Source organism: Lissotriton helveticus, chromosome 11 (genome assembly GCF_964261635.1).
Source record: "Lissotriton helveticus chromosome 11, aLisHel1.1, whole genome shotgun sequence".
In the NCBI taxonomy this organism is placed as follows: Eukaryota; Metazoa; Chordata; class Amphibia; order Caudata; family Salamandridae; genus Lissotriton; species Lissotriton helveticus.
This window is the reverse complement of record NC_136072.1, coordinates 315,879,997-315,901,827: the sequence shown is the minus strand read 5'-3', so window position 1 is coordinate 315,901,827 and position 21,831 is coordinate 315,879,997. Positions and strand designations below refer to the sequence as shown.

General features: G+C 44.0%; 1 protein-coding gene across 9 annotated transcripts in view; it reads left to right on the top strand.

The window, feature by feature from the left end:
- SNED1 (sushi, nidogen and EGF like domains 1) overlaps positions 1–21,831 on the top strand; it is a 2,618,914-nt gene that overhangs the window by 934,419 nt on the left and 1,662,664 nt on the right. For 7 of the 9 annotated variants that reach the window (XM_078665627.1, XM_078665624.1, XM_078665625.1 and 4 more), the window contains one exon: positions 9,907–10,008. The exons of the other annotated variants lie outside the window; for them this stretch is intronic. In XM_078665627.1, the coding sequence (XP_078521753.1) occupies positions 9,907–10,008 (102 nt within the window). The remainder of the gene's footprint in view (positions 1–9,906; positions 10,009–21,831) is intronic. 9 annotated transcript variants of the gene reach the window in all.

Below are 21,831 nucleotides of genomic sequence, written 5' to 3'. Positions count from 1 at the left end.
CCAGATTGTTCAGTGTATTAGCTAATACTTTGCCTTTATGATTATTTTTCTGGAATTGCGTCTTTGTTGGCGGAATCTTCCCATAAGAGTCATGAGATTGTTGCCACACTGATTCTTCTTCCATTTGGAAGACGTTTACATTGAAATCTTGTGGTTATTAACGAGAAAGCATCCATATGGAGTAGCCTTTGAGACTGAAGTGGCAGTAGTAGGGCCACAACAATTTCCTTCTTTTTATCTGCTTTCAGGATGATGTAAATAGTGCCTGTTATTAATGGGGGCGTCTTTTTTCATCTTATCTGATGTTGCAGCAAATTTGACAAAGAGGAAGTCTCTTTTTCCTTCAGCAATCATGGAAACATCAACTGCTAGGTGATTGTGAATATAGATGGACACCCCTCTTGAGGGGTGCCCTCCCTGTTTCTATATTATTGCAAGGGAGTATAACTCAGTATAATTTATCTATGGACTAGAGGCAGGGAGCCAGGCCACTTGTAAGAATAAAATATCACAATTTCTTAATTCACCAATTAGCTCTTGATTGAAATCTAGCATGTTGATTTCCCTTATGTCCCAGGAGCATATTGGGGTGTGGTGATTCAGGGATTTTCATAGGGTTTTAGGGCCATTGATGAATTGTGGCTTGCAGCCACGTCCATTTGTTATCTATTGTGCCACGTTGTGTGCACACACTTTTGCCTTTTTGCGTTTTTAGTGTTTCCCTGCCTCAATGTGCTAGTCCTGAATCCTTCATCTTGTGTAGCACATGTTTTGATTGTTCAAAAAGTGTGGAATATCTTTATCTTTATTGGGTCTACTATCTTTATGCCCCAACCTGCCAGTAGATTCTTGTGTGCTTCTATTGCTTTACTTATCTGATTGTTGGTGAAAGTGACTTCAGTTTGCTAAGTTCACCCTTCACCACAGGTTTGAATGCTACTGCTTTAATATTCTTTGAGGATATGTTTCTAATGCCTGGAAAAGCTTTGTAGTACTTAATAATGCTGCCCCTATACAAGATGTCTTCACTGCCACAGGATTTATTTTCTGGATAAAATGTTAAAGCACAACTCTCCGCCTTGTGTGAATGTCAGAATTCATCTTCCTTCTCAAGATCTTTTTTATTTTCCAATTTTAGTGCAACACTGTGGTCAGGAGGTGTGTTCTTCATTGCTCTCCAGCTTTGATAACCCAGATCGTTTCCAGATAGGTTTCTAAGGACATCCGTATATTGGAAGAAAACCTGTGTCTCTCAAGGCTTTAGTGTTTAATGCCCATGTGGAAATTCAGTTGCTCTGTCTACTTCCATTAAACTCTATCATGAGTGGCGTATGCTCTGAGAGAAATCGATTTAGATATTGAGAAGTCTGAATTTGCGTTCTTCGGTCTTGTGAGATTAGGATTCGGTCCAACCTAAGGTATGTGCATTAAATTGCTGAGTAACATTATAAAAAAATTGTCCATGATCTCAGACAGTGCTCCAGTTATTGCTGGTTTCTTTCAAATCTTGGGGCCGTTGGGGAGATTGATCTTGATTAATTAAAGTTCTGTGCTCACCCTATGGGTAGATATTTTTTTAGAAGGACCAAGAATAACAGAATCCAGAAGTAGGTTTGTTTAGGGCATATATGTTTAGGAGGCATATCTCCCTTCCATTCATAAGACCCTGAAGTAGTATGTGCCTACCCAGTAGTATGTGTCCTCTGGAGCGTACCTATGTTGAAAGTGCACCCCAATTGCAACTCATATTGTCACAGTTCTTGCATGGTGCAATATTTGGAGGAGAGTATAACTGGTCTGCCCATTTTATGTGAAGTGTAGTCTCCTCTGTATCTATGAGGTATGGCTTTTTGAGGAAAGTGATTCCTTTAGCGCGTCTTTTAAGGTAGGTATGCTTTCTGCACCTCTTCATGTAACCATTAGGGCTCCTTACAGTTCATGTGTGTATTTCTACTGTTTCAAAAGAAGGTTATGCTGTTCCTAAGTGATCGGAATCAGAGAAAGGGAACTAAAAGACCAACCTGACCAAGAGGTTCAAAGTTGGGAGTCCATATATTGGATTATAATGCCCTCACACACCCAGTTGGGTGTCATGCTTCATCATCTGGGCTGCTCCTCGTCAGGTCGGCGGTGTAATACCCAACGGGCTCCTTATAATTGGGACACTTTAGCGGAGATCTTTTTCCAATAACCGTATGGTGAAGTGGAGGTGAGGGGCCAGAAATGTGTAGATGTATGGATTGGGAGTGAATCTAAAATAGGATTGGGAGTACCAGCGACAGCAAACTTTAATCAATGGGTCTCCTCCCCTAAGTAAAAACAGATGTTATTTCTTGCTCTCTTCCTCGAGAGGGCTATACTTTGTCGTGGGTATTCACATGTAGCCAGGGTTTTTGCAAGTATATCTGACTCAGATCTGAATTCTTCTAACCTGCTACAATTTCTCCTCACCCTTAGAAATTGCCCAAAGGGTAGATTCTCCTTCAGGGCGCGTGGGTGGGGGCTTCTGAATAACAGTAGACTGTTGCGATCTGTGCCTTTCCTGTGCATGGTTGTCGTCAGATTACATTGTTCATGTCTGATTGTCAGATCCAGGAGCGCATTCTGATTGTGTGAGACAGTACTGATGAATTTCAAGTAAGGGTTCAGATTATTAATCCACCTAAAAAAGTCAGAGTAGGACTGTGAATCTCCTGACCAGAAGATGAGGATATCGTCTATGAATCTCTTCCTCATACGTATGTTGGTGTGGTATGGGTTAGATTCATGGAAGATTAGTTGTCCCTCAGAGGCCGCCATGTAAAGACAAGCTACACTGGGATCAAAGGTACTTCCCATGGAAGTACCCTGTGTTTGGTGATAAAGCTGGCCTTTGAACTCGAAGAAGTTCTCGTTAAGGGCTAGTGTAGCGCACTCCAGGATAAAACTAGGAGGTGTGGGGGTTTCCCATATGGCTGAACTCAATGCCTCCTCTATCAAATCTATAGTCGCTCTCTGAGGGATATTGGTGTAGAGGCCCGTAACATCTTGTGTGATGAGGAAGTCAATATCACTGGTGGGTTGAAAATCAAGGAGTAGGCGTAACACATCAGTGATGTCCTGAATGTATGATGGAATCAGTATTACCAGCAGTTGCAAAAAATGGTCACAAAATTGTGACAATGGCTCCAGTATAGAGTCGATACCTGAAACAATCAGGAGGCCTGGCACTGGGGTGGTCCCCTTATGAATTTTCGGTAATATGTAGAAGTAGGGGGTTCTGGGTTCTTTCTTGATTAGGAAGGCCGCTTCCTTCTTGCTCAACCAACCTTGATTTTCCGCAGAGAAAGCCAGAGCCGTTATAGTTTTGGTTAGACAGTCCACCGGGCTAGTGGTAATAGGGGCATAGTATTTCCTATTGTCCAGCTATCTCAAGCACTCAGTGTCAAAAACTGCTGAGGCCATGATGACTGTGGCGCCCCCTTTGTCACCTTGTTTTATTATGATTGAGGTGTCATTAGCCAGGGACTCAATGGCCATCAACTCTCCTCTCGAGATGTTGCAAAAGTGTCTCAGATCAGAAGCTGCTTGTACATCTTTTAAGACAGCTCGTTCGAAGGTTGCTACTATATTTGGTATCATACTGCTATTGGGAGTGAAAGTGGAGGGGTTATGTAAACCCTAATCGTTTGTTGGGAAGGCTTCTCATCAAAGAATGCTCGCAGGTGTACTTTGCAGAAGAATTGTTGCAACTCACACTGTTGTCGGAATTGGTCTACCATAGTTGTAGGGACAAAGTCCAAACCTTTTTGTAGGACTCTTTCTTCTAAGTCGGTCAGTGCTCTGGGAGACAGAATCACTTTTAAGTTCTCTCATTTTAGAGTAACCCCTGGTTTCCATCACCCGTTGTTGTGGTTCCTCCCACTGTACCCTCTTCTCTTGTTGGTTTCCTCTTCTTCGCTCGTGCCCTCTGCCCCAACCTCTGCCTAAAAAAGTTTGGCTCATGCCTGGTGGGCCAAAAGAAGGCGGGCCTTGGGGAAACATTTGGTATTGCCAGTAGGCTGGTCCCTGGTACTGTGGTATGTGGTAACCATTGTATCCTTGTCGGCCACCCCTTCGGGTTTGATTATTGCTCCAGTTTTCTACGCTAGAGTCACTATTGCTGGACGAGCCCCGTCTGGTGGAATTGGAGATAGTGTCTGACAGATTGTTTGTACCAAGTGGTATGAAATCCTTCTTGAGGTATGGTTACACCTTTTCTTTGTCAAAGCACCGGATATCTTTTTGTAGTTTGACTACTTTATGCTGCATAAGGTATTCCTTATGTTCAGCAATCTCATTGTTTAGTTCTGTGAGCTTGGATTTAAAGCTCGGGCCTGGTAACGCACTATTAAGGGTGCTTTCAGCCATTTGGATCCGCACCAGTAATTCGTCGGCTAATCTCTTTGCCGTGTTGATTATAAGTATTAGGAGGTCCCTAGTGCATTTCCATGAGACCTGAGACCATTCGGTTTTAAACAAGCCATCAAGAAAATCCTTGGGACATTTTTCACAATCAGACCATTAGGTGATATATTGGGCCTCAGATATTCGGTCATCAGAGCCCGTGCAGGGTGATCTTGACCCATTCTCTCTTCATGGCTGAAAGGGATTGCCAATCCTCTGATTGGCTTCCTGTGGCAGCTCCTCTTTCTGCTCCCAGAATTGATGGAGCCCTCAGTATCTCAGCTACTAGGTCTTCTCCATAACTGAGACCCTGGCCTTCCATGTTCATGGAGGTCGGGGGTCGAGTAGGAGGAATTAATAAAACAGAAGGAGACAACCACTCGAATGCAGTAGTGTTAGATTGTGCGTAAGGGGGACAGAACAAATCTTACCTGCAAGAAAAGTCCCACGGGGTTGCCTGTGCTAAAGTCAAAACACAAAGAAGGGACTGAGGGGCTTTTTACTCTATAGAAGAGGGAGGTTCAGCATAGATGCCCCAGAGCAATTCTTTCAAAAGAAGGTTATGCTGTTCCTAAGTGATCGGAGTCAGAGCAAGGGAAAAAAAAGACCAACCCGACCGAGAGGTTCAAAGTTGGGAGTCCATATATTGGATTGTAATGCCCTCACACACCCAGTTGGGTGTCATGCTTCATCATGTGGGCTGCTCCTCATTGGGTCGGTGGTGCAATACCCAACAGGCTCCCTATAGTAGGGGCACTTTAGCGGAGATATTTTTCCAATAGCCGTATGGTGAAGTGGGGTTGAGGGGCCAGAAATGTGTAGATGTATGGATTGAGAGTGAATCTAAAATAGGATTGGGAGTACCAGCGACAGCAAACTTTAATCAATGGGTCTCCTACCCTCAGTAAAAACAGACAATAGTGTGCTCAACTAAGCTTTAAATCCTAGATTTAAGCATACCTATTGGTGAAAAGGTCAACATGTTTCACGCTCAATGTAAAGTCTACAGGCAATTCGTCTGGACCAAAACAATGAGGTCTATCTACACCTTAAAATTGGTGATGTGGAATCATAGTCACATCAACCAAACAACTACCTATTAGTGTACCTGTCAGCACTGGAACTACCTGTACGGGGAAAGAACCGTGACATAGGTTACATTAGTTTAGTACACGTACATAGGCAGTCTCATTACCCTTGTGAATCTGAATCAATATTTTAATCGGTGACCAGTGAATGCCAATACATTGAGGACAATAAAAACAATTTAAGAACATTGCCACACGGTGAGTGCCCACGGTGAGCTAGTGTGAACTACAGCCCTTGTGGCACAAATACCATCAGCAGACATAATTAACGGTGACTCATCCAATGTTGTAAACTAATCAGGCTTCAGCAGTACCCGGTAGGTTGTACACGAGAGGTTCCTCATGTACTAGACAAATTCAATTGGGAGATAGTAGAGGGTGCCAACATTAGTAATTTAAAGCAAGACAGGGTAATCTTAGTGATGACCCAAACCGTCAGTCTCCTTCGCAGCTACATCAGTGCTCATACTTGGCAATACAGACGGAGAGAACTTGTACCCAAAAACCATACATTTTCAATAACCACTTTTTAAGCACTACAATGAGAGAATGCAGGTGAAGGGAAACATTGGGTTTTTGAAAGTTTTATGCAGAGGGTCACTGGCTTCCATGGCGGACAGACCAGAAGTGTCTAGCTGTCCAGACAGGTTAGGCCTGTCCCCTCAGCTGCCCTATGCTATCCACTAGTTCTACCAGTGGGAAGGTTTAATATTTCTGTTATTGCTACTCTGCACACGAGCCTGGGGGTCCCCACCCCTCACCCCAGGTCCTCACTTCATGAATCTGTACTTGTCTGATGAGTGTCTTCCCCATTTTTTGTCAATTATAGATTAATATCTCCAACCTCAAATGTTTCCTCTTCATAGCCCTGCATGTCGAAGCATAGACAATACTTAATCATTCATTTGTAAAATATGTTTATTTTGCATCTCAGTCCATTGTATAGCAGCTTTCCTTGCCATTGGTTCCATAAGTGAGCCTGATCCCGATTTAAACAGATGTTCTGTTCAGGGTTCCCAGCTGGGTTCTCTGGTTTATGGAGTTGCTTCCGGTGGCAGTCGGTTGGGGTAACAGGGGCATAGTTTTGTGGACCATCTCTATCACACCAAATGTCAACAGTCACCTTGGTTGGATTGAGTTCTTTATCCATTGCTCTAGGAAGAGCTCTCAGGTTTCTCGATTTGCCCTGTTGGGAACTCCTCAAGGTGGAAGTTGTTCTGTCAAGAGCTGCTCCCAGCCTCACCAATACGATCCTCAGGGAGACAAAAAAGGTCATAGACAGAGTGGATAAGGATCTTAGGTTGGCCACATCTGTTGTCAGGCTTGTCATTGTCTTTTCCATTTCAAGTGAACTTTCATTTACTTTATGAAGGTCAGCCCTCAGGAGATTCACTGCAACAGCTATAGAGTCTATGTTATTTTATAGCATCAATTTAGTTTATTCTATTGCCCCTAGGATTTTTGTCCTCATCTGGTCTAGGGGTGTTGACAGGTCTTGTTGCCTTCCTTATTCGCTGCCATTTTGTCTTAATTTGATTCACTCGTGTAGTGGTCCCTCCCCATGGTTAGGCGATCTGGGCTGTTCTTTGGATGCTCTGAAAGGAGAGGTGGGGCCACAGCTCTTCTGTCCTGCTTCTACCCCAAGGCTCATGTGTCATTCTTTGGAATATTCCTCTAAGTTATTCCAGACCAGCGCAGTGTCTGTTAGCTCTCAGTGCTATCCAGAAGTCTTTGGGCAGTGCATGGTAAGTTTAAGTATTATATACTGTAAAAAGGTTGGTGATTCCTTCCTTTCCATAGTCTTTTTGAAGCATCACTAAGGTCTCCCCAGATTTTCAGTTTGCGTTGTTGTGTAGCTTATTTGCTCCCTTTTTTTCTTGTTGCTGTTTGGCCACCCCCAGTTCCTCTCCCAATAAGGGTGCTTCCAGTCCCATTTAGGCCGGTCTCTCAGACCGGTTGCTGATTGTGTAATACCTCAAGTCTTGTCCCCAAACATGGGGACTATGGAGGAACGAACATCAACTCAGCCGATGTATGATCATCCGCCCGTCCCCCAACTGGATGATGTCAACGGTGATCCTTTTCAGAATGAGTGTTGAAGATTTTCCATAACAAGACATCTGGCCCATAAGCCTTTTTTTTCAATGATGAAGCCTGCATAGACATACACATACAATACTGGGACTCAATCTTCTTGTCTTTCCCCAGATTAGGAAATATCTCAGACATTTCCTTTCAATGGATTGAGCCAGGGCTGGCCCTAGCACTCGTGGCACTCAGTGCGACACTCTTTGTTGGCACCCCGCCACAAAAAAACTCCTCTACGAATTCTCTCACTACCACGCTTCATCAATACCCCTCATATCTCCATAGCTCCTCTCTCACATCCATTTCATTTGTTTTATAGTGCTACTCATAATAGGGTAGGGTGCAGAGCATTTTACATATCACACACATTATACAGAGCCAATGTATCATACGTGTGTAAACAAGTGTACAGTAAATGTTACATAAAACAATGAGGATTAAAAGGTGTAGCAAACACATGACATCTGTACTAGTAGCCAGTTTATTTCAGGAGTGTTTGGTCTGGAGATGCACAAACTCAAGGTTTTAAAATGTACCAAAGTAGTTGGCTTTACTAATAAGATTGTATTTCCACCCAAATGAACCCCTTTTATCAACATTAGGCTTAGGAAAGACAGAGGAAAATACATACATTTTTAACCTATACCATGCAGTTTGGATGCAGCTCTTTGATGACAGTTCATAGCTTCCTGTTCTGTATTAGAGTCGTAATTTATCAACTGCAAGTAACAGAATCTCTGTGACAAAAGCAGTATCCAAATGAATACAGTTTTGTGATCTGCGTGGTAAATGTTCCTTGCAGCACGCATATTAACCCTCTGCACTACTTTATCGTGAGCGGAAGTTGCCAGTAGACAAAACTGATCTCTCTCAAGCGGGAACATTAATCATCAGACTTATCTTGACATTGTTATTCTTGTCTGAAAACTGCTGGACACACAAAGAACTTTGCAGCAGGTGCTTTTTAAACCTGTGTTATTTCTAAACACAGTGCCCCAAGGTCAGCCCCAGGTGCAGATGCATTAGTCGCACTGCCCCAGAGCCTGTCTTACATACTCCCCCCTATTTGTTCAAAGAAAACTCGATACATAGAAATGTTTCTACATCCAGAAGGCATTTTCAAGTGTTAGTGCAACTGTTTTGTATGGTAGCCATGTTTCTTTAGTAGATTATACAAATAAATGAAGCTAACCCCTTTTAAGTAGGTCTGGAAATGAACAGATCCTTCAGGTACAGTCTTGACACATGTTAGATTAGGCACTTTTCTTAATGAGACTCTCCTTCTGCAGGGTTTTAATAAGTGCATCTCTTAGAATTTAAGAAGAATAGCTAACTGACATTGTGATAGATCCCGTGAAGAACACGGGATTCGGTTTTCAGTTTTCATTTCCTATAAAATATCCTATTGTATGACTGCCTGTACTTGTAAAGGCATATCAGAAATAGTGAATAAAACATGTATAAAAAACTAGTTTATTAATTGAAAATTAGTAAATAAGACAATTGAAGTAACAGCTAGGCAGCTTAGTTTCAATTGTGCAGCGGAATATCTCTACACAATCCTCTCCCAATATAGCTTTAGCCCTTCTCAAACTGTCCCCCACAACATTGGCAGGGATCTCATGAAGACATGTCCCTGGGGTACACTCATCACTACCACAAACACCATAGACCACCATGCTGTGTTGGACAAAGAGGAGAGAGAATCCTAGACTATTTTGGAGAACAATAAGGGTGTTGGCTGTCCTCAGCAGTTCTGCAAATCTTGTAAAGAGGCAAAACTAATGAAAACAGGACCAAGAGGACTGTAGTCTATGATATTACATGCATGTCAAGAGGTAATGGCAACAATTCGGAAGGACTCGTATTTTGGTAAAACAAAGAAACAAAGGGTGTCAGTCCAGTACGTTAAGAAAAAAATGACAAAGCATGAACACCCCACGAAGAGCAGAATTATTAAACCAACGCTGTCTCTATTGGAAGAAAAAGCAAATGTACCATAGCATTTATTAAACTGTAAACAGTTTTTTCTCCTGGCTCGATAATTTTAACATTTTATGTCAAGTGTTGGATGTTGCAGGCTTTGCTGTCATGTTGTCATGACCACTTTTTCTTTTTTAATCCAGATATAAATAAATACCACTATAACGATTCCTTAAACCTCAGCAATGTTGACCGTACCCCCTTCACCAATTGAAGTGCCAAAACTACTACCAATGCTTTGTATTTTCCTTGCAAAATGAGGAAACCACTGTGCATGCTTTGTGAAGTGATGCTCGTTATATCTCTTCATCGTCTGTTTCAGAGCTTTCTGAGATATGCAGATGTAGGAACGGAGGAAAGTGCTTAGAGGGGAACGCCACCTGCCATTGCCCTTTCGGGTACTTTGGTCTTTTTTGTGAATTTGGTAGGTTAATAATCTGCATGCATATTCAAGCAGCCATTCTCTTCATTTTATTTATTTTCTTTACATAACCAAAATCGCCCTATATCATTGTGAGTCTGCAGCCATGGTTTCTCACAGCTGTTCACTGAGTTTGTAAAATGTGTATATATGACCACCACCACTGACTGTTCACTATTATTTTTTAAATCTACTTAAAAAAAGATCTACCTTGCATTTATTTACAAACCATGACACTCCGCCTTATGTAAACTGTGCAAGTTATGCAAAATGTAACTGTTCTCCAAATGTACTCTTTAGAGTTCACCTTCTGTCTATTTTAACACATTATTTGGAGTCTCATTTTGTACTTAAGGTCAACTTTTAAGGTCGAGCTTTTGAGACCTGTTGTATATACTTTAGTGGTTTAAATCCTGCCCGTGCTGCTTTTCATTTGTTTGTTTGAGTGTCCTTAAAAAATCCTTGCCTGATAGTGTTCAATCCTTACCCTTTGTCCCTCCTTTTTGTCTTTCATTTCCTCCCATGGAGCAGGGACCAAGTACTGTATCTTTATGCTTTGGTTGTTTATCTATTTATTTGGGGACTCATTGTTTATTTCTTTCCTGCTTGTGTTACATGTGGGTGCATGCTTAGCTTCGGCTCCCGTATTTTTTTGCATCTTCCCTCCAGCCCCTCCTTTCCCTGTTGTTGCTGTCATCCTTCCTGCACCTCCTGCTCAGTTGCTTGTTCTATAGTATAAGCTTTGGCCAGTATGCCCTACCCACATGCTCATCAAGTGATTTAACCGTTTTTGTCTGTTCAATACATACAGTACCATGAGTTCAATTTTTCCCTACACAATACCCATGCAGTTTTATTATGTTTCTATCTGATGTACTCTTTTTTTTTTTTTACTTAAGGCCTCAAACCATTAAGCTGCTCCAAAACGAAAACGTTTCTTATCATTGAGCTGCTTCAGAACTAAAAGTTATCTTAGATCAGAGTAGAGTTAGTATGTGATTACAAATGTTTTGTCAATTAGGTTTGTATGAATGATTTGCAGAAAAAAAGATGCTGAAAGTTCTTCAGGTGCTTTATGTGGCCCAACCTTCCATTCTGCTCTTATAAACATTGTTGCTTGATTCGTGAGCGCTGTCTTGTTTGAAACACCATCCCTACCTAGGTTTTCTAAAAAAACAAGTTTCTTACTATCGGTAATACTCTTTCCCGTGTATACTCTATCTAACCGCATATTCCTCAACTTAGAATACTTACCAGGTGCCAGACTGAATTTAGAAATCTTTCATCACCAATCCTTCCACATGTCGTTAGATGGTGCTTTGTGGCTTCAAGTTGACACCATACCGTACTGAAAGTGACAGAGCAGAGCCGGATATAAACTCCAACCCTGCGTGCTGAGGCCTGTTCCTTGCTTGTTCACTTTCTGAGTCCTCAGAAAAATTGCTAGTACAAGTCTAGATATTCCCAACTTAGGGCTTCTTTGCAATGTCAAAAAGAGGCCACTCCTCTGAACGAGCATTGAGTAGTCTGCCATTAGATAGAATATCGACCAGAAAGAGCATTACTGAAGGTTAGTAACGTTTTCTTCCATAGAAATCTTCGAACCACATATTCCTCACCTTAGAATAGATACTAAAGCAGTACCTCCCCAAGTGGAAGGTCTTTTGAGTGTACTCAGTCTAAAATTCAATTCAATTTAACTTCATATGAATACATGTTGTATCCATAAAAGTACGATAAAAAATTCATATAACTCATTACATTTAGAATCATTAACATACATAAATATGACATATATAGTGAATAACATAATTAAAAATGTAGCACCCTCAAACATACATAAAATGCATGATCGTGCATCAGAGCAATATATTATTCATGGAGCAACGTGCTATTTCAGCAGCTTTCAAAAAGGCACCCAAACAAATTGTTTCAGCTTCATCTTTCAGGTGAAGAAACACTTCACATGCATCTTTTAAATGTCTAACTCTTCGTTTCTTTAGAAATTGGACCAGAAAATAATTGGAGTATATAAGATAGAACCCGCAAAAGAACATAACATTTTACATTGTTTGTCCTGAGTTGCTATCACAGGGACATGGAGAAGAGTCCAAATGAATGGTAAAACCCGGCGGAAACACAACAGATATTTAGCTGTGCCAGCCCATATCGAAATAGAAGGCTTTGTTCTCCTTTTCTCTGGTCAGATACATTGTCATGTTATCGGGTGGGGGACAATAACATGTAATTTGTCACGCTCTCCTTCATAGTTTACTTATGAAATCTATTGGAAATTGCCTGATCGTATAATGCCTGCCATAACTGTTTTTTATTAGTGTTTTTGTTGTAAAGTGGGTCGTCAAAAATCTGTTCAAGGTTGACAGAACATAATATGGATCTTATACTAGTTAACCATGGAATCTCAGTCCCCTTCTCACAGCTAAGGCAGTGCTTAATGGTGTTCCTGGGTAAACATGCTTTCTCATTTTTTCTAATGGCAAGCCATAATAATTGCGGTCGGGCTTTATGTAATCCTCAATGTATGAGATACCTATTTCTCTATGACAAATGTAAGTGGAGGACGAGATATGTTATAAACAATAAAAGGCCTGATCCCTAGGAGTGGTGAGACATATTATTTTCCAACATCTGGGGGTTACCAATATTTTTCTCTAACCCTATCCAGTCCAATCCAATAACTGGTCAGTCGTTACTACTCAAGTTTTTTGTTTTTTTTAAAAAAAGGGGGGACTTCATCGATGCCCGAGACGAGGCAAGATGGCAGACACAGCTGTGTCCGAGTGAGGCAGGCGATATGTGCCCTCAGCCGCTAAATCACTCCTGTCCTCCCTGACAGTTTCTGAGCGCTGTGGAAGATGGAGTGAATAACTATAGCCATGATCGTTATGCCCCCTCTGAAAACTTTCTTCAACCCCCTGTGCTAGAGTATCACAACACCCGGGGTACCTGGCTATGCTCCTGGACTGGGTCAGTTTTCACCGCTGTGATCTGAGCTTTTCTTTCCGCATCTGTTCTCTCGCAAGGTATCGCGGACGACGGAAGCTTGCTGCCGGCTCTCGCGTGGTGGGAGCGGCAGCTCTGGATCAGTCGGCGGGCTGTCTTAAAGACCCGGGCTGGACGCAAGCTACACCGATGGCGCTCACGAACGCTAGCAACGTTGCGAAGGGGCTGAACACCTCGGCGGCGACGGCCGCTGCCACAGGCGGAGCTTCTGCGGGTTCACCGATTCCTGGTGCTGGGAATGGGGACGCTGGTGGTAGCGCTCAACGTGCCTCAAACCATGTGCAAGGAGTTACACCTACCTCTCAGGCCCCCACCAGAATGGAGGAGGAGGCTGGGGGTGCTGTTAAAACCCCCGGGATATTTAAAAAAAGAACTCAGCCTAAAGGTAAGACTCATCCTTTAGTCGAAGAGAATACTCTGCAGAATGGTAATGCCAGAGCTAATTCTGAGCCAGCAACACCCATGGATAAAACTGAATTGTTTTTAATGGCTGACTCTTCTGACTCCTCTCTTTCCGCAAAAGAACTGGTGGCTCTGGAGGTAAATGGGGAAGATATTCCCATTATTACTGCTGATGTCATGGCTAATGGTGCTGCTGTGGACGTCACCGCAGGGGCTGCTTTGGGAAAGGCTTTATCCCTTCTGCCAACCACAGGAATAGCAGGCTCTGCCCCAAGCACTCGGAAGACCTTAGTAACCACTGGGATCCGCGCAAAACTAGATAAACCATCTCAAGGAGCTGGGACTATAAGCGAAGCAACTACCGAAGCAACTATTGAAGCAACTATTGACGCGGATTCTGTTGATTCAGCCCGTAAGTTTTATTCTATGTCAGATCTTTCAAATGCTTCTGATATTGAGAGTGTGGAGGGGGACTGGCCAGACGACAGAAGTCTGACAAGCCTGACAAGCTCAGTGCCTCTGGAGGAAGATGAAAACAGCTTGTTAACCGGGGAGGAAAGGAACACTGTATGCAAAGCCAAAGAAGTAAGAGATTTGTCTAATCCCCTTCCCAGGGAAGGCTTTGAGAATGATGGATCCCCTACATTGGGTCACTCTTCTGCGGAACTAGAAGATGGTGTAACAACCAAGGTCAGGAGTGGCCATGCAGTCACCTGCCCGGAAGGTCATATAGAGCGTGAGATCACTTTAGCCACTATTTATCAAGCCATTATGTCGCACCGTGAGGAGACAAAGGCGGAGAGCTTGCGGACGCAAGGGGCGGTTCGTAAGCTCCAAAATACGCTGCGTCGAGTTGTTAAAACTTGTAATGAAATGGCAGTTAGGATTGGGGAGGCAGAAGGTAGAATCTCCTCAATCGAAGACGAAATGGTGCAGCAGAAAACGTATGTCTCCTCTCTGAACACTCTTCGAGAAGACATTAATTGGAAGTTAATCGACCTCGAGAATCGATCCAGGAGAAACAACCTGCGAGTCCTGGGTATCCCGGAAGGGATCGAAAGAAAATGACATTCGCCAATTTATCATCGGGCTGTTTTCAGAAGCTTTCCATGAACTGACCCAATGGAAATGGGAAGTGGAATTACAGAGGGTGCACCGATTCCCCTTCCAAAAGCGGAATGGTACCAAGGCGTCAGATGGGAAACCCAGAGCAATATTAATTTGTTTAAACAATTTTCTGACACGGGAAGCTTTGTATGATCTGGCAAGGCCGGGCCGCATAAGAAAGGGGAAGGGGGTTGAATTTTTTGTACGCCCAGACTATTGTCAGGCTACGGTACAGCAGAGATGGCACTTGCGCCAACTTATACCATTGTTTCAAGCCAAATAGGCACAGGCATATTTACTCAGTCCCTCCAAGCTTAAAATTATCTAGAAGGAAAAAACGCAATTCTTTATGTCTGAGATTTCTGCTAAGGATTTTCTAGGCACAATTTAGGGCGGTGACTTGAGTTTAGAGCACTATATAGATAAAACCTTATATTGTGTTTTCACTTTTCTTCTATGCCAGGAGGACAGTGGTGACCCGCGAAGTGCATACAGCCTTTCTCCTCATCACTAAAGGGGACTATTCAGTCCCTCTGCCTCATTTGGGTGGGTGTATGGGTGGGTGAGGGAGAAGCCTGGGACAAGGGCGGGACCGTCTGTGGCCGTCCGTGGTCGGCCGAGGTTGGGTTGGGCCACCCCCCTTTTCATTTGTTTGATTGTTTGATTTGTTGTAATAACTAGATATATCTTTTTATGTCATTGTTTTAATTATGCCTCTACGCTCTGGAAAAGAATGAACTGTTCAGCTGCAGACCACCAAGGGGGTGGTCTCTGGCCCTTTGGATGAATTTATTACCAGGGCAACAGGTATTCTGGAAAAAGACATAGCTATGGCTGAAAAACGGCTTTCAATTGACCTATTCGGTAGGAAACGCTCTTCGTTGGGCACCATTGCTACAATACCTAGTCCTGAGGCATCGGCACAGAGTGCTAGTCTTCTTTTGGTCGTAGCACCGGTGGATGTGCATTGTGAGGCGGAGGGGGAGGGCTTGTCCTTGATCTCCTCTGACAGTGAGATCAACTCTGGCAATGCACACGGCAGTGTGGCAGAGGGTAGTGTGCTTCTGGCTAGTCAATCTCAGCCGGATTCTTCCTCGGATGAGGACCCCATGAGAAACTTATCACGCAAGAGGAAAAGACGGAAGGGCCGCCAGAGGGGTGGTGCAACCAAGATTTCAAAAACAAATGGTCTATTTCAGCCAACTATTATTCCTGAAGCTATCACTAATCCTCTCACTACCTCGGTCTTAAATGATCCCCTGCATCCTCCAAACTACCCTTATGGGTCTTCAGATCCTTGTCCTACGTGTTATAATAGTGACGATGGCTTGTTGGGTAAAATGGAATCTTTATTTAAAACCCTTTTACTGCCCGTTTTGGAAAGAACTAGATTGATGACCTCAAAATTGGATGCACTTGAGAATTTTGTTAACACCAATACCGGTCTTTTAAAAAAACTAGTTAATTCTCAAAGTGTTTTGGCGAACCCGATCCCCTCTAGCAATTTTAAATCACAGGGAGCAGTGGCTACGGGTAAGTTGCCACCTATAGTACCCGCTAAGCCAGCACCATAAGGTCTGCTCTAAATAAACCCGAAAGGTCAGGGGCAAGGGGTGGAACCACGAATAATGATAACATACCCACATTGGCCACGACTTTACAGGTCCCAAAGAAGGCTAGTTCCAAATCCAACCACTTGGGTCAGCTGAGTATCCCCAAGCCCGTTGTGGCTACGTTGGCCCAAACCCATGTGAGGGGTGATTCCAATACATTTACACAGCCCAAAAGAAGTAATGGAGTATTAGGGAGTAGAACTACCAATCCCTCGATACTCTCCTCGAAGGTCAAAAAACGGGGGCCCCCCTGCACAGATTTACCTGCTGAAGCCACCCCATACACGATCGTCCTAACAGGTGTCGCACCCATTAGGGAGGATCAAACTGAACACTTTGGGGACCTCAAAAACAAAGTTGTATTTTGGTTGAATAAACATCGTCCCCTCCCTCCGTCCTCTTCCACAGACATATTGTACGTGAGAAGAGTTGACTGGGTGGGCCAAAGCACTAAGGACTTAGAAGGGGATTGTGTTATTATATCTTTCAAGGACCCTTGGGTTGTGGATTTTATACGCAGGGAAGCAAGGTTTGGCAGATTGGGTGATGTGCAGACATTGGGCCTTGCATATTTTTATCCTCATCGTTTTTGTGAGTTTCCCCCTAACCATATGATTCCAAGAAGACCTATTAGGAGATTCCAAGCGGATAGAATTCCCCCTACCCCGTATTGTCCCATACTGTTTAACCGCTTCGAATCCCTTTCTGGTCTGAGGGCATCGATTGACTTCATCCTGTTGTTGGAAGCGAGAGTGACTCCAGCAATTATGTAGGCGGGGCTGACGTAGACTGTAACACGGCATTGAGTCTGGGGGGAGGTACCCTGGAGATAGAGAAGGGGACAGCCCCAATACATAAGATGGATGTTAATCTGGAGGTGGGTCCTCAACCCAACAAGAGCGAGATTTTGGGAGTGGTTCAATGTGTCCAGAATGTCACTGCACCCCCCAGTCAGGCAGTGTCGCTTAAACTAGCTTCGTGGAATATAGCGGGGTTAAAGGGGCGCTTGGGCTCAGAGGATTGGGTAGAGTTCATTGACACCTATGACATCTTATTGTTTCAAGAGAGCTGGGCTCCCGGTCCAATCTATAGGGTGGGGTTTTTAAATTTTTTCAAACCAGCAGTGAAGGGTCATAAGGGTAGAGCTTCAGGGGGCCTAGTTATCTGGGTCAAACAGTCCATTGGCTACAGGCCAGTGGAAATTGATGTGGATAACCCGGATCTCCTGGGAATTAAATTATGTAAGGAAAACTGCCAGGATGTAGTAGTTATTAACATCTATGCCCGAGGCCGACCTGGAGGGCGTAGCCCTGCTATATTAAATGCATTCGATTCCTACCTTGAAGGGATAGGGAGAGACAAGTTACTCATTTTAGCGGGGGACTTTAACTGCACCTTTGAACCTTTGCTCAGCGGGGGGAGGACCTGGGGTTGGAGGACGACACTGTGTGGAATATCCTGATGCTGTCCTTGAATAACATTAAAAGGGGTACAGAGGCGGCACTACATTGGGCGGGGTTGTGTCTGGACTGGGGGCTGAGAGCAGCCAATGGTCGTACGGTCTCTGACAAGGCCGGTAAACCTACTTTTGACAATGGGGTTAGTAAAAGCAGAATAGATTATATTCTGCTAAAAATGGAATACTGGTCATTTCTGGACGACATGGAAGTCATGCTTCGCCCCGAAAGTGATCATAACCCATTGTCTCTTAGTCTAAGACTCCCTGGTAACCCCAGTAGGTCTACCTTTGTTGCACACCTAACGAGTGATGCCCTCCTGACTAATGATAGAAGAAGGCTTAAATGGTCAAGGGTTGTGGAGAATCCCTCCCTCCTAGATGGTATATCGGAGGTAGTATCATCGACTCTGAGTGATTTCTTGAAATTATCGCCCACAGAGGCTGTTATTGACCAGATCTGTGACCTCCACGAACAGTGTTTTAATAAACTAAAGGCCCTTCTAACCCTCCCATTAACACGAGGAAAGGCGAAGGCACAGGGTTGTCAGGAAAAATGGTATAACAAAAACTGCAGGGTTGCGCATAGCGCTTTAATTAAAGCAGTTAAATCCAGGATCACCAGCGATATAAAAGAGGCACGTTTAAGGTACAAAGAAGTACAGTGGGAGGCGAAAAAAGAGTGGGATGAAAGTCATTGGTCAGATCTCCTAGAGGCTTGTAGCTCCTCTAACCAGGTTAGATTTTGGGAAATAGTGAAGTGGGGTAGAAACCCCGATTCACAAATCCCTGCTAATCATGTGTCTGTTGAAGCATGGGTTGAATTTTATTCCAGCCAGTTTATAGATCCTGATTTGGAATCTTGTACTGGACAAGCTAAGTGGGAAATCTCCCTCCCCACCCACAACCAAGTGTTAACTTTTACGCTTTTAGAAACTGAGTCTTCAATCCGTTTGGTTCAGCGTGGGAAAGCGCCAGGGATGGATTCCATCCCGGCTGACTTATTTCAAACTAATCTCCAAATCTGGGTTCCCTACATAACTTCGGTAGCGAATGCCATTGCTAAGGGGGCACGGAAGGGGGCGGAAATTCTTCCCATCTTTAAAAAAGGGGACCGTTCGGTCCCGGGCAATTACTGCCCCATAAGTTTAATCGACTCCCTACAAAAAATCATTGCTAGGATGGTCCTTGCTAGAGTCCAGGGTTGGATGGAGATGGAAAGTATTCTGTCTCTCTTGCAGGCCGGCTTTAGATCAGGCACCAGCATCATCGACCAGGTTTTCAGATTTACTCTGATATACTGGAAGGTGGTGCTGTTGGGCGGCGGATCCATCTACGCCACCTTTATAGATCTAAAGTCGGCCTTTGATCTCGGGCCAAGGGTCAAATTGTGGGCCGTCCTGAAAAACCTGGGACTGCCACCAGAACTGCTTGACCTGGTAGTACGACTACATGAGGGCAATTTCGCTAGGGTGAGGTGGGGAGGCCAAGGGCAAGTGACGGACTGCTTCACTGTAAATCGAGGCGTCCGTCAGGGGTGTGTATTGGCACCCACGCTTTTTCTGTTGTTTATCGATCAGGTGGTGAAGTTTTTTGCTGATACCCCCACTGATGCTCCTTCACTTGGTGGGACCAAGTTCCCCATGCTCATCTTTGCCGATGACACTCTGCTCCTCTCAAAGACCCGTAGTGGTCTGCAAACTGCACTAAATAGATTTGAGGAGTTTTGCTTGGTCAACGATTTGAAAATTAATGTGAGCAAGACCAAATTCATGGTCTTAACTAAAAGTCGCCCCATTAAAAGTTTTGTGAGCATGAATGGAGTAAGTCTTGAACAAGTAGAGGTTATGACCTATCTAGGAGTAACCTTGGACCACCGCCTCAGCTGGAAACCACAGGTTGACACTTTTTACCTAAGATTTGCACGCCTTACTGGTTGTCTTTTGCAGGAGCAAAAAAGGTCTCTATCCAAACGGGTTAAACCAGCTCTTAGGATATATGATACTAAGGTCAGCTTCGCAATTTTGTACGGGGCAGATCTTTGGGGGTTTACGGACCTATCAACTTTGGTAAAAGTTCAAAATAAATTCCTGAGAAAACTGGTAGGAATTCCCCAATCCACTCCTACAAAACCACTTTGTTTGGATATGGGATGCAAACCAATTAACGAGATGGCCCGATATCGGTTAGTAGCTCTGTGGAGACACATTTGGATATCCCCAGATCTAAGCCTCTTTGCCAGGGAATTAGAGGAAGTAAGATCAGTTTGGGTCTCCAGTAATATACCCTGGCTGCGCGAAGTGAAACTGATCTTGGAAGACATGGGCTGTAACCAGCTGTGGGTCTCTCCGGGGTCCACTACTTTTCCCTCTAAACAAGACTTTAAAGCGCTATATTGGGCCTTTGTTCGACAGGAGTCTGTCATTAGCTCAGGTGTCACCAGTCTAACTGGTAGATTCCTGTCCCACAGATTGGACCCCTCTTTTGAGAACTATCGGGACGTCATAACTAAGCATGGGCGTAAAATCTGTTCCGCTTGCGGATTTTGCGGATTTTCCGCAAATTCGCAATCCGCGAACTCTCGCTGTGGTTCTGAAATTCTGGACCCTACTGTTGTCCCGGTATCGAGGTCCGATACCCGTGTCCCGAAACATCAACGTACCATGACGAATTTGGTGTCGACGAACCGATAATGATTAGGACATCATTCCTATGCATTTGCGTCATGATCGAGACATGCTAACACCCCTGAATCGTAGTTTCCGTCCCGACCCCTCAGACTCCATTTTGTAAACGGTATCCATCTTGTGTCTTGCCCTCATGATAAGTCAATTAAAGGTCGAGCTTGATCTAAAAGGACACGTCCACCTTCCCTGACTCCCCCCTGACCTGTCCCAACTGACTCCATTGCCTCCAGCCGAACCTGTTTGGGCAGCTCCTCGCCCAGTGGCCTAATACGATAGCATCAATGCATAACATGCCACAAACCATTCACTACATCCAGATCGTGTTTTCTACACACACGCCTGTCCGCGTTCCCTGTTTATGGCCAGTTTTATGACTAGGAGGTGCCTTCTTTTATTGGGGCTTCACCGATATCTGATGGGAGTTCCGGGCTTGGCTGGGTAATCTATCACGAATTGGACATCTAAAATACGGGCTTGCCTACATGACTTCGCTCTTTTGTATTATTGTAGAAATATGTGTATAGCCATATCATAAACTCAAGAATTCTTGCTTGCAGCTATTATTTTTGTATATAAGGAGAAGGCTGGTTCTGTAAAAACGAACAGTCTCCTGAGAACACATGACCCGTGTTTGTCGTGCTTCTAGGACACCTGTTACTTGGTAGCTGCCAATAAAACTTGATCTCTGACTCGACTAGAAGACTCAGTGTTTCTGTGGTCCGGAACAAGGGAGAACTCAGAGGTCTTCGGGTGTTATCCCCTGGCACCAAACGGATTCCTAAAAACCCGTTACCTCAGTTGGCGCCCAACTCGGGGCGGTATCAAGCGGCGACGGTCCAAGCCAGATGTTCGTGAGGAGCTTCGTGTGAAAATTCCAGAGGACGGCCAGCCACTTCAGCGACCCCTGTATGTCGACGTGGTTCTGAAGGTCTTTGCTGCGAGGTTCCCCGCGTCCCGACGGCTACGAAGGACTGCTGCCCTGACTATCGCCTTGTTTTGGACCCAGTGATCCTTGGTAGAGCGAAACGATAGACGAGTCTTCTAGCGACGTCACCGATCTTCAAATACTTCAGTTAAGTATAAGTGGAGCGTCTCCCAGTCCTTAGTTTGTCCTTAGTTTTTGGTATCCTTGAGATACGCTTTGATTTGGTACTTGCAAGCCCCAAAGCCGAAGGACTTGTGTATTCACGAGAAATATCGTAACAGATAATCCTTTGAAGTTTGAAGCTAGACTAGTGAGCAAAGATGCCTGGTTTTAGCAGACTTGGAAACTTGTTTTGTCTTGGTTATAGTAAGGACTCCCGATTAGAGGATTCCTGTCCGGTTCCTCCGATTGGAACTCCAACATATGAGCTCTATGTAAAACACGGCGTAGGTCCTATCACATATAATGAAGTGTGGATAAAATACACCCGCAAGGATGGTGTTTTAAAATGGCCCCAATATGGTAGTTTCGACTCAGAAATATTAGATAACTTAGAGGTCAAATTATTCAAGAGAAAAGCCCGGCCGGCGATGTTTGACTCTTTCCGCTTAT